Genomic DNA, 12537 nt, shown 5'->3' with positions numbered 1-12537 from the left:
ATTGAAGTATTTTGCAGAGGTTTGATAAGACAGATGCCTTAAAATGAAGATAGAAGCCATACTAAGTAGAAATACTAATGCCAAGAATTTTGGATTTATTTATAGAAAATTGAGCCATTTAAATTTTTTGATTGGTGGAGTGCTATTATGAAAGCAAATATAATAAGATTAGCCTAATGGTTATAATGTAGAATAGAGTTGAAAGGAGGGACTTCTAAAGGAGTGGTTCTAAAGCCTTGCTACCCAGACAGTGGTCCTCAGACTGGCATTGGCATGAATTTGGGTACTTGTTGGGAATGCAGAATCTCAGGCCTCATCTCAGATCAGCTGAGTCTGAGTTTGTAGTTTAACAAGAACCCCAAGGTGATTCATTCATACTCACATTAAAGTTTGAGAATCCTTGGCTTAGAGCAGTAGTCTGTGGGACATACAATGGAATCACCTGTAAAGAGTTCATATATTTAATCTCCACTCTAGATCACCCTAATATGACTATCAGACTACCCAGATGATTCATAAACAATTTGGAAACCTTTGTACTGAAACAGTGGTTGTAACCATGTCTGCACAAAAAATCCCATAGTGTAGACCATATCTCAAATCAATAAAATTGGAATTTCTGAGAGTGGACCCCCAGACACTAGTATATTAAACTTCTCCAGATGATTCTAGTGTTCAGCCAAGGTTGAAAACCAGTGTACTAGAGGGAGTGACAGGAGTTAGAATATTATTGCACTAATTCTGCTGTGAACTGATAAAGGGCCTGGATTTGTATGGTGGTATTGGAAATGGAAAGCATGAGGCAGATGCATTTAGGTGACTTGGTCAGTTGATATAAGAAAGTAAGGGAGAGAAAGGTTAAAAATGATAGAGACTTTAAAATGTTAATATTAACAATGTTAGCTATCTTTGGATAATATAATTTTCTCTCTTTGATTTTTTTGCATTTTGTGTAACAATCTGCTATCATATCTATAATTAGAGTAAAATAAATTAACTTTATTTTTAAGTAAACTGAGCATGGTTTTGAACCTAGTTCACTTTGAAGCCTGCTAACAATTGACAGCCATTTAAAAAGTGAGATGAGGTGTTGTATGTCAACTACACTTTAGTAGTAAAAAGAAAAAAAAAATTAAAAGTGAGATGAGGTGAAGGAATTGGTTAGAAGGAAGGGAGAGAATATCTTGCATTTTCATTTAGAAGGAGATTGTGATCTTTGATTATCCACATGAAATGGTATTCAGGCTATTGAAGATTAGAACTAACTGGGAGTAATGAATATAGATTTAGAATTAAATGTTATCTGCAAGATAAGGTATAGATGAGAAATCCAAGGAAAAGACTTTATAGATAAAATTACAGAATTAAAGTCACAGCATCAACTTGGAGAATGCCTGTGTTTAAAGGGAGTGAGAACAATAAGTGGCCTACAACAAAAACCAAAAAAGCAGAGAAGAGAACCAAAATAATACATTGTCGAGGATGCCAAGAGAAGAATTTCAAGGAGAAGAGGTAGTCAGTCATTTGATGTACTTCAGAAAGGGCAAGGAATTACAAGACTGATAAGGCTGTTGGATTTGAGAGGTATTAATGACTTTCAGGAATATTATAGTGAAGTGGGCAGAGTAGAAGTCAGATTGCTGGGAGAAATTGAGTAATTTGCTGAGGAAGTAGACAGACAGCGGGTGTCAGTCACTAATTTGACAAATGTGGCCAAGAGAGAAAGTAAAGTATTGGGGAAGTGACAAGAAGGCTAACATAATTAAGATAGGGGACTCCTATACCAGGAGCCAGTAGAAAGTCAGAGAGTGAAGATGGAGGGAGTAATGGAGTGCTCAAGGTCATAGAGGAAATGGTAATTTTACAACCAGAAGAGACTAAGAATCATCTTTATTTACATTTTTTCTCAAGATTATGTAAGCCTCATTTTATAGATAGACCTGGTAAACTGAGACTTACAGAAGTTAAAATGACTTGTTCAGAGTCAACCAGTCATTTAGATGATGGATCAAAGGGGTGGGAAGGGATTTGTCATGAACTAGGGCTGTCCTTCCCCTCTTCCTCTGGGATTATGAACAGAAAGGAAGGCAAAATCGATAAACAGATGTGCTGAGATAGTGATAATTGGTTGTTTCTTTTAAGGTAGAAAATTGTATGTACCACCAAGTGTCTGAAAAACACATTTGAATAAAATACTCAGTTCTCCTTGCTTGAGAGTGGAGAAAATGATACTTAGAATGCTTTGGTTGAAGCATTTAAAAACTACCTCTTCAGAACCACATGTAACACCCTATTATGTAAAAGCAAAACACCTGACTTTATGCAGCAAAAGTTTAACAGATATCTTGACATCTTCTGCTTTCTTGTGTTCCAGCCTTAGGCCCCAAAGGTCAGTATGCTGAAATTCTTTTTTAAAAAGTAATCCTCCAATGTCAGGCAGTACTGGTGATAGCTAGCTAGCTTCTATGCCAAAGGTAGCATATACGTTGATTTTCCTTGCCAAGACAAATGCTGTAAACATGGACCCTCCATTCCATCACTGATTATGAGTTTCTGTCCAGGTACCAATTGCAACAATGAGATACAGGTTTTTGTGGCCCCTCACCCCACTCCCATCAGACTCATTTGGGGACTCCTTTCGAATTACCAATCAAGGCAAGAAGTCTCAAGTTCTAAAAATAGTCAACAGTGACTCTCAACAATGACTTCTCGCACATCCCCTCTCTGCACATCCTTTTTTTTTTTAAAAAAACCCCAAGGAATGCAGTCTATACTCTGGAAGGTTCCTCTTACCAATATTCTGGAATGGCACGGCCTCTTAAATTTTGTCTTTGCTTTTGCTAAAGACTGGTGATTAACTTAAAGATGATTTATCTTGTTTGCTAATATTTAGAATCTCTTCTGTGGTAGTATCTGTTGTGGAAGTAAATCAAGTCATGGCTTTGAAAGCCATCCCAGCGTGCATTTACTGCTACTCTGAATATCAAAGAACCATAGAGTCAAGTCAGCTCTCAGTTCTGTAGCAGCCAGAAGCAAATAGTCTGTTTTGTGTTAGTGAAGCAGAAAGGCTGAAAACAGTAACAGACCCTGCAATAGGTATGATAAGTCTGTGGACTTAATACAAGTCGCCAGTATTGAACAGAGAAGGTAATATAAATATGTCAGTTTCCATGCCACAGGCCATAGTCTAGGGTCATTGCTTGTCAAACTTTAACGTGCATAAGAATCTACTGGAGATGAGAATCAGATTCTGATTTAGAGGCCTGGAGTGGGAGGGGCTTGGGTGGTAACCCTGAGAATCAGCATTTCTAACAAACCCCCTGCTGTCCCCAGACCACATTTAGACTAAAAAGGTTCCAGGTGGTAAATAGCAGCTGATATGACCTTGCCTTCAGGCTCTAGAAGGTGCCTGCAACAGTGACTGCTGAGAGCTATTGCTTCACAGACTTTTTTTCTGTAAAGGGCCAGATGTAATGGGTAAATATTTTAAGCTTTGTGACCACAAGTCTATGTTTCATATTCTTCTTGGTTTGTTTGTTTGCTTGTTTTTACAACTTAAAAAATGTTTTAAACCATCTTAGCTCTGAGGTATACGTTTGGCTTAGAGCAAGAAGTCTAAGTCATATCCATTGGGCTTGTCAAGTTAGCCCATGGCTTCCAGGCCTGGCTTTGGTATACGTCCCTTATTTTATCAGGGCCTCTTGGAATGACTGTGGAGGAACCATAAGTATTAAGGATGACAGTTCCAAAAGCAATAAAAGAACTTTACAGGAAGATCCGTTTGTTTGTTGGAGGGAAGGGAGATAAAATTATTTGGAAGAAAATGAAAAGAAGCTACCATTTTTACTAACCCACATAAAAAATGAAAATCTCTAAAAGGTATTCACATTTAGATCATAAATAAGATCTGGCCAGAACTTTATGGTGGGCCCAGAATACATTTGACTTCTTTATTTTGTGATCAGCCTATTCTTTGGGTCAGTACAATGTCCAGTCATGGTTAAGAACTTGGTCAAACTTGTGTCTGAATCCCAGTTCTACCGCTTATTAGTTGAATAACTTCGGTCAACTTGGTTAACTCTTCTGAAACATTATAATATCCCTGCTACTTGGGGTTGTTAATATTAGGTAAGAATATGTATTTGAAGTCCCAGCATCGTGCTTAGCACTTAGAAAACAATACATGGTGGCTGTTACTGTGTTGTTATGATTGTGACTGAATTCTATAAAAGAATCGGCTCCATGACTAATTGTCAGGCTGTCCTTTAGGGTTATCCTAGATTATGGCCCTCATGGTATTCATGTCCTTGTTAATGTCTCTGCAGACATACTGGGGAACCTTGAACCTATAGCCCTTAATAACAACATATTTAACTTCTGCAAAACCAGCAGAAACCTCAGTAGTGAACAAGTCAAGTCCCTATTCCATGTAATTTGAAAAGTGGGATTTCCTTGGGCGAAATCCTACCTTTAAGTATCAAGAGATTTGTTACAGTATCTTCCCAACTTGGCTATCAGCGGCTATTCCCATTGCTTATTTTGAGGAATATTGAAAACAGTTTTGCTCCCATTGCTTATTTTGAGGAATATTGAAAACAGTTTTGCCTCAGTGATTTGCTCAACTGAATTTTATTTCAGTGTTTAGCTGGATAATGAATGATACAAATGAAAACTTTTGTCCACCTTGTCAGGACATCCAGGTATTAGTGGTTAAAGTAACAGTATTGTCTGTGTCCTTTTTTAAGAAAGATTTATAGAAATGTATAAAATTTAGAGCATTGAATGACTATAAAATTATTCATTTTTAAGTGAACTTTGGACAGAATGCTTAAGAATTTCTTTGTAAAGTTTAAGAAATTAGTTTGTTGTTGTTTTTAACCAAATGAAATCATCTCTTTTTTTTATAAATTAATTTCATTATTTATTTTTATTTTTGGCTGTGTTGGGTCTTCGTTGCTGTGCGCGGGCTTTCTCTGGTTACAGCAAGCAGGGACTACTCTTCGTTGCGGTGTGCGGGCTTCTCGTTGCGGTGGCTTCTTTTGTTGGGAGCACGGGCTCTAGGCGCGGGCTTCAGTAGTTGTGGCATGCGGGCTCAGTAGCCGTGGCTCGCGGGCTCTAGAGCGCAGGCTCAGTAGTTGCGGCGCACAGGCTCAGTTACTCTGCAGCATGTGGGATCTCCATGGGCCAGGGCTCGAACCCATGTCCCTTGCACTGACAGGCGGATTCTTAACCACTGCGCCACCAGGGAAGCCTCAAAAGGAAGTCATCTTAACACTAATAAGCAAGATCTTAAAATTAGAAGCCACTTGTATCTAAATAACTTTTATTGTCATTTCAGATACATACTGTTGAATTTTTGTAGTGCTTACTTTATTAAAATTTTTCTAATAGGCAGCATGAAATAACTTGTCATTTAAATCTATAGTTGCAAGTTTCTTTTTTTAAATAAATTTATTTATTTATTTTTGGCTCCATTGGGGCTTCGTTGCTGCATGCGGGCTCTCTCTAGTTGCGGCGAGTGGGGGCCGCTCTTCCTTGCGGTGCATGGGCTTCTCATTGAGGTGGCTTCTCTTGTTGGAGAGCAGGGGCTCTAGGCGCGCCGGCTTCAGTAGTTGTGGCTCAAGGGCCCTAGAGCACAGGCTCAGTACTTGTGGCGCACAGGCTTAGTTGCTCCGCGGCATGTGGGATCTTCCCGGACCAGGGCTCGAACCCGTGTCCTCTGCATTGGCAGGCGGATTCATAACCACCGCGCCACTAGGGAAGTCCTATAGTTGAAAGTTTTTGAAAAAATCTTTTTTAGCTTTTAGTAAAACATGGAGGAGACTTGTTTGCTGAGAATGAGAATAAAGATACTCCTTGTGATTGTGCTGAAAAGCAACACCACAAAGATTTGGCCCTCAATCTGGAATCTCAAATGGTATTCTCACGAGATCCTGAAGCTGAAGAAATAGAAGCTGAATATGCTGCATTAGACAAACGAGAGGTAAGTTTTTTTTAATAAAAAAATTATATGGATTTTATATTAAATTTTATTTTTTTCTTCTTTAAAACCCAGTTTGTGTGGTCTTCTTTGCAATATGCTAAATATTCTGTGATCTACATAGCCATAAGTATGAAAATACATCTAGAAAACCTGGATGTGGTGTCTGTCCTTTAGCATATGTAAGTATGTTTAATTACATATAAATAGAGATGCTGACTCCAAGACTCCAGTCCTGTACTTCAGTCTCTGCCTGTCTTCTGGATTGCTCTTATCAACAAACATGCTTTGGTAACTCCCATCTTAAAAAACAAAACAACCTCTCCATTGACCAGTCTTCCCCAGCCCTGTCCCTGTCCCCCTTCACTTGTAGCCCCATATCTCTGATCTTCATATGAGAAAAACAAAACTTAGGAGCTGTCTATACATACCAACTTCCTCACCTTCCCTTCACTCTTCAGCCCATTGCAGTGTGACTTTCTTCCCTTCTACTCTGATGGAACTGCACTGATGTGGACATCAAGAGTCACTGTGTTGCCAAATCCAGTAGGTGCTTTTCTTACTTGAATTCCTCAGCACCACTTGACATAATTAACCACTCCCTTAGTGAAACACTCTTCCCTTGGCTTCAGTGACATTGCTTTCTGGTTTTCCTTTAAGTCTTCCTTGTCTCAGTAGACATTACCTCCATCCACTCAAGCATAAATGTGGCAAGCATTCTCCATTCCTCACATCCAAGCAGTCTGGGAATTCTGTCAGTTTACCTCCAAAGTTATAACCTAAATCCATTTACTCCTCCCATTCTCTACTCCTACCTCCCTAGGTCCTCTCCACCTTCACTTCTCATCCGAACTACCATAGTAGTTTCCTGACTGGTCTCCTTCCTTCTGTTCTCATCCCCTTAGAATCCATTTTGTGCACAGTAGCCAGAGTGCCTTTTAAACTTAAATTAGATCATATCACTTAAACCATAGAGTGACTTTTCATAGCACTTAGAATAAAATCCAAATTGTCTGTTCAGATATAAGACCTTATATGGTCTCGCCACTATTTACCTCTCCAACATCATCTCAAATGTTTTTTCCTGGCACACTTTGCTCTAATTGTAGTACCTAGACTATACTAAGGCTTTTGCATTTCCTGTTCCTTATGTCTAAAATCATCTCCCAAGTTTTCTCTTGACTATATCAGTTCTGCAGAGAGGCAGTCTTAGACCCTTCTTCTGAAGTAGACCCCTCTCCTTCCATTATTCTTTACCATATACCCTGTTTATTTTTCGTAGCACTTATCACATGGTATAATTATTTTGTTTATATATTTTTATAGTTTACTTGTTTACTGCCTTTCTCTTTTATTAGATTGTCAACTTTATGAGGGCCAGAACCATAACTGCCTTATTTAGCAGAATATTTTCAGTGTCTAACATGCGGCATGCACAGTGGGCATCCATAAATATTTCTTAAATAAAGAAATTATTATAAGACACAGTAAATTTTTTCCTCTAAAAACGATTCTGATTCTTCAGTGTTCAGTGCTAACTTGATTCTGAGAGGACTTATATAACTATTATTTGTATGTGTTTAGGCACTTTTATTTGCCATTGCTCTTTAAATTAGTTTTCTCTTTCTTTCTTTGTATCAGTATTGGACTGCTTTGAAGGTTATTGCTGGTTTGTGTTAATCTGAAAAAGAAGCAGTTTATCTTTGCAGCAGGAAAGAGAAAGGCACCTTCATTTTAATCCCTCCTGCAGAAGAAAGGGGTACTGCCTGCTTGGAACTGAGCAATGTATTGAAATGCTTCACATGACCTAGTTATAGTTCCATTGCAGAAATTCGGAGTGCATATGTTACATGTTCATGAAGGCAATATGTCTTTCTCCTTCAAGGACTGTTTTTCTTCCATTGTAACCTATTTAAGTTTTAAACTGTGCATTTAAAAAAAAGAATCTATACAGACGGCTTTATATCAATATTATTCCTTTCTTAATGTATCTAAAGTCAAATTTTATTTGGTTCAACGTAAATTAGGTAGAATGATGGCTAATCTGAAAAAGAACATTTAGGAAATATACCAGGAAATAAACAGTTGCCACCACTGGGAATATCAGGAAATATTGGTTTTCATTGCTGAGGCAGGAAAGATACCTGGAGTCCCAAATCTGAACTTGGAACACAGTTTCTAGAAGCAATGTTATATATAGTGTATAAATTCTAGACTGGAATGAGTACTACAAATTTAATCATTAAAGGATTTGGTAGATTTTTGCAGGACAAAGTGTGGTTCATAAATTAGCTTAAAAGCAAGCTGTACATGATGATTTGGGGGCACTTCTTAAAGGATAGTTGGGTTAAATTTCCCCTTCTTCCTTTTTTAGTTAATCCCTATATAGAATAGTTTAGGTTAAATTTTTATTTCTTTTTCTACTTAAGGTTATAGGATACCTGTAATATGTAGAGATTCATGGCAGTATAGCTGAATGCATATATAGGTGTAGTAGACTATTGATACAGTGTGATATGAAATGTATTCAGCATTAAGTTTTTACTATCATTTGTAAAAAGAGTAACACTGTAGACTGATTGAGTACGTGCTCTGCTCCTGTTTAAAGCTTTTTAACATCCCCAGTGATTTTTCTTTAATTTTTTTTTTTTTTGGCCATGCTGAGTGGCATGTGGGATCTTAGTTCCCTGACCAGGGATTGGACCCACGCCGCCTGCATTGGAAGCGTGGAGTCTTAACCACTGGACCGCCAGGGAAGTTCTTTAATTTTTTTAAATTTTTTTCAGCCAAACACCCTCTTTATAAGAAGAAGCAGAATGAAAATTTAAAATATTCATTATTCTACCACTTATAAATAATACTTGTAACATTTTGCCTTCCATTTTTCATCAGTGTGATGATATTGTACATTTTACATCCTGTAGGCTTTTTTTTTTTCTTAACATTTTTTGATATTCACAAACTCATCATGGAAAACATTTTGAATGACTGCTAACTACTCTAACATGTAGATGTCCTATAACTCCCTGAAAGTACATTTGGGTTACTTGCATTTTGTCACTTTTAAAAGTAGCATTGCAATTGACCAGTTTTGTTCACATTGTGATTAGACCTTAGGATAGATTCCTGTAAGTAAAGTTATTGAGTCACAAGATCAGTATTTTAAAGGCTCATGATACGTGATGCTTAGTCATTAAATGATAATCCAATTTCTATTTTTACCCACAGTACATCAGAGGGCCATCTCACTGCAACCTTACCAATATTGAGGGGTGTTTTTGTTTGTTTGTTTGTTTGTTTTGTGGTACACAGGCCTCTCACTGTTGTGGCCTCTCCCGTTGCAGAGCGCAGGCTCAGCGGCCACGGCTCACGGGCCTAGCCGCTCCGCAGCATGTGGGATCTGCCCGGTCCGGGGCACGGACCCATGTCCCCTGCATCGGCAGGCGGACTCTCAACCACTGCGCCACCAGGAAAGCCCGAGGGGTGTTTTTGTTTTTGTTTTTTTCCAAACCTTGGCCAGTTTGTTAGGTAAAGAGTTTGTATACTTAAGGATGTTTGTGTTTTTATAACTTTTGACATTTTAAATTTACTGATTGTCACAAATTCCTTATATATTAAAAGCAACACACTTTTTATGTTTAAATCTTGGCAGTTTCTTTTGCAGTCAAGTTTGTCAGTCTTTCCTGTCATTAATACACTCATTGCTTATATATGCTTCCCTGCCAGAAGACATCTTAGGATCAGGAAACGTATTATCAACTGAGGGAAATTACCCCTGGTGAATAGAGTTCCCACCATATGGGGTTAAGTAAGAATTGATGAAATGGTTTCCATGATAATCAAAAAAAACAAAGCAAAAATAAAGATAATATCTAATTTTAAAATATCTATAAATCAGCTATAAGGGATAGGGCTTACTGACTGCCCAGAACTCTCTGGAATGTGTGATAGATGTTACCAAAGGACATCCTCAGTGGTTTGTTATTCTGATAAGTATTTGAGAATTTCTACTGCTTTTTAAGTTATGGTCTTTAGTTCTATGCTTACTGCAGTAAGCTGGTTACATCTGTTTAAAGGATTGAAATAGATATGCGTATCAATATTAATAATAAAAACAATATTGAATAAAAATAAAAGCAAATTGCTTAGCGATATATTTAATGTTATGCCATAATATTATGATAGCTACAAATCAAATTCATGATAGTGATGCTGTAAGCAAGGATGGGGAAAATTAGGGAAATGTAATGGGGAAAACATGTCACAGGTTATTTTAACTTTTATAAATTTCTGAATAGTGAGACATTTGTGATTTTATTCCTTGTATGTTTTCTGTTAAAAGCAAAGAAAAAAAGTATAAAGGATAACAAAAGAATTTAAAAAACCTGAAATGATACAGTACCTTTATGAAGAAAACTAAGAAGCATTAACACTTGAATAAACAGAGAGAATACATTTATGATAAGTTGAATAGTATGTCATAGTCACTTCTCTCCAAATTAATTAATAGGTATCATATAATCCCACTAGCAATCCAGATTGTATCTTAATAAGTGTAAATGTTGGTGGTTCAGTGATTAAAAGTGTAAATGTTGGTGGTTCAGTGATTAAAAGTGAGTCTAAGTGAAAACATATATTGTTATATTCACACACAATTGATTTGCAAAAAGAAAAGACTGGATAAAAATACTTGAGAACTTTAATCATGACCGCTGCTCAGTGGTGGGATTATAGATTTTTATTTCTAATTCTTTTTTGTATTATTCAGATTTTTAAAACTATGAAGTAAGATGGTTTTGTCATTATAGTATGATTCTTTTGTTTTAGAATGATAAGGTACATGAGACTAGGCATCCACTTTCCAGCTTAAAAAAGACTTGTGAGAGAGTAGTTTGAAGTCCATGATAGTGGAACATACAGAGGCTTTTTAACTTCATTGCCAAACTGGAACTGGAAGGTTAAATAAATGATAATCATATATATTTATTTATAGGCATTTAGAACTTCTTAATAGTATAATAGCCAATTTAACTTTGTTTTTCTTCTTTTTAAAGCCATATGAAGGATTAAGACCTCAGGATCTTCGTAGATTGAAAGATATGCTTATTGTGGAAACAGCAGACATGCTCCAGGCTCCACTATTTACTGCTGAAGCTTTACTTCGAGCTCATGGTAATGAAAGAAATGTGCTTCTGATAACACGAGTGCCTTTTGAAACTTTTCAGAGTTAAAGGGTGGCTATTTTAATGTTTTAATATAAAACAAAATAGTTTGCTAAACAAGCCTAAGTTCATTTTCGTGCAGTAGTTACTGCAGTACTCAGCATCCTCCTAACATTTTGTATTTTGAAGTATAAACTAGCTACGAATCGTAGAGAGAAACAGGAAATTTCTTTTGAAAATTGAGCTACTAAATCAACTTATAGGTTGTCTAATTTTAGAAATGTATCTGATTCGAGCAGGGTTGAGAGTTGGAATCCATAGTCCTAGTCCTGGTTTAGACATTAATTTTTACTAAAGTCAATTAAATAGAGTTAACTGACAGTTGTGTTATTAGTATTGTCAGTTGTATTTATTTTATGTAAAAGCTGTTTCTCACCATGAAATGCACAAAGAGAAATTTAGAGAGTCAAGGCAGGAATATGCTATTCTTTTTAAGGTGAGGTTTTTTGTTTGTTTTTATTTTTTTGAGGACATTACCAAATTTACTTAGGAAAAGTGCTCAGCTTATTTTAAGTTCTCTGTGATACTTAGCATAACCATTCTGGGAGTTGTTACATGCTGAGTTGGACCCTCTCATTGCACACTTGATATTTGACATTTTGGCTTATTTCAAAGAGGTTTTTTCTGATTTAGAAATTATTTTTAAAAATAAAAAGGTAAATGGCTGTTCTCATCCAGTAATTTTGAGGCATACCGGTCTGTTTTAACTATAAATCTTTACCATCTATACTAAAATAGAATGTCAACTTCCAAATTTTTTTTTTTTTTTTTGTGGTACGCGGGCCTCTCACTGCTGTGGCCTCTCCCGTTGCGGAGCACAGGCTCCGGACGCGCAGGCCCAGCGGCCATGGCTCACGGGCCCAGACGCTCCGCGGCATGTGGGATCCCCCCAGACCGGGGCACGAACCCGCGTCCCCTGCATCGGCAGGCGGACTCCCAACCACTGCGCCACCAGGGAAGCCCTCCAAATATTTTTATATAACGTTTTGATCAGAAGAAAATTTAAAACTGCATATTTCATCATCCTTTGATCACCTCTGTGAATAATTTGGTATATAACCATCCAGAATCACTAACTTCAATATTGATATTTCCCAGAGTTCTGTACTTGGCACTCTTTTCCACTTTATATACCAGTGGCTCTATATTTTAGTATAAATAAGGATAGACTGGGAAACTAACCAGAGATTCCTAGGATGACTTCCAGAGAGTCTAAGTCTTTAGGTGAGGGATGTAGCATAAAAACGTGTGTTGTAAACAAGCCTTACGAAGTAGACCGTTTTCTGAGAAACTTTGCTGTGCACATTTATCTAATGAAACCAAGGGTTTCAAAAA

General features: G+C 37.1%; 1 protein-coding gene across 5 annotated transcripts in view; it reads left to right on the top strand.

The window, feature by feature from the left end:
• Positions 1-12537, top strand: part of ANKIB1 (ankyrin repeat and IBR domain containing 1) — a 156444-nt gene that overhangs the window by 96060 nt on the left and 47847 nt on the right. For all 5 annotated transcript variants that reach the window (XM_082631662.1, XM_082631660.1, XM_082631661.1 and 2 more), the window contains 2 exons: positions 5801-5983; positions 11035-11152. In XM_082631662.1, coding sequence (XP_082487788.1) covers positions 5801-5983; positions 11035-11152 — 301 coding nt within the window. The remainder of the gene's footprint in view (positions 1-5800; positions 5984-11034; positions 11153-12537) is intronic.

This window comes from Mesoplodon mirus, assembly GCF_964341445.2.
Source record: "Mesoplodon mirus genome assembly, chromosome: 9".
NCBI lineage: Eukaryota > Metazoa > Chordata > Mammalia > Artiodactyla > Ziphiidae > Mesoplodon > Mesoplodon mirus.
The sequence above is the reverse complement of the archived record's forward strand: the minus strand, read 5'-3'. Positions and strand labels throughout refer to the sequence as shown.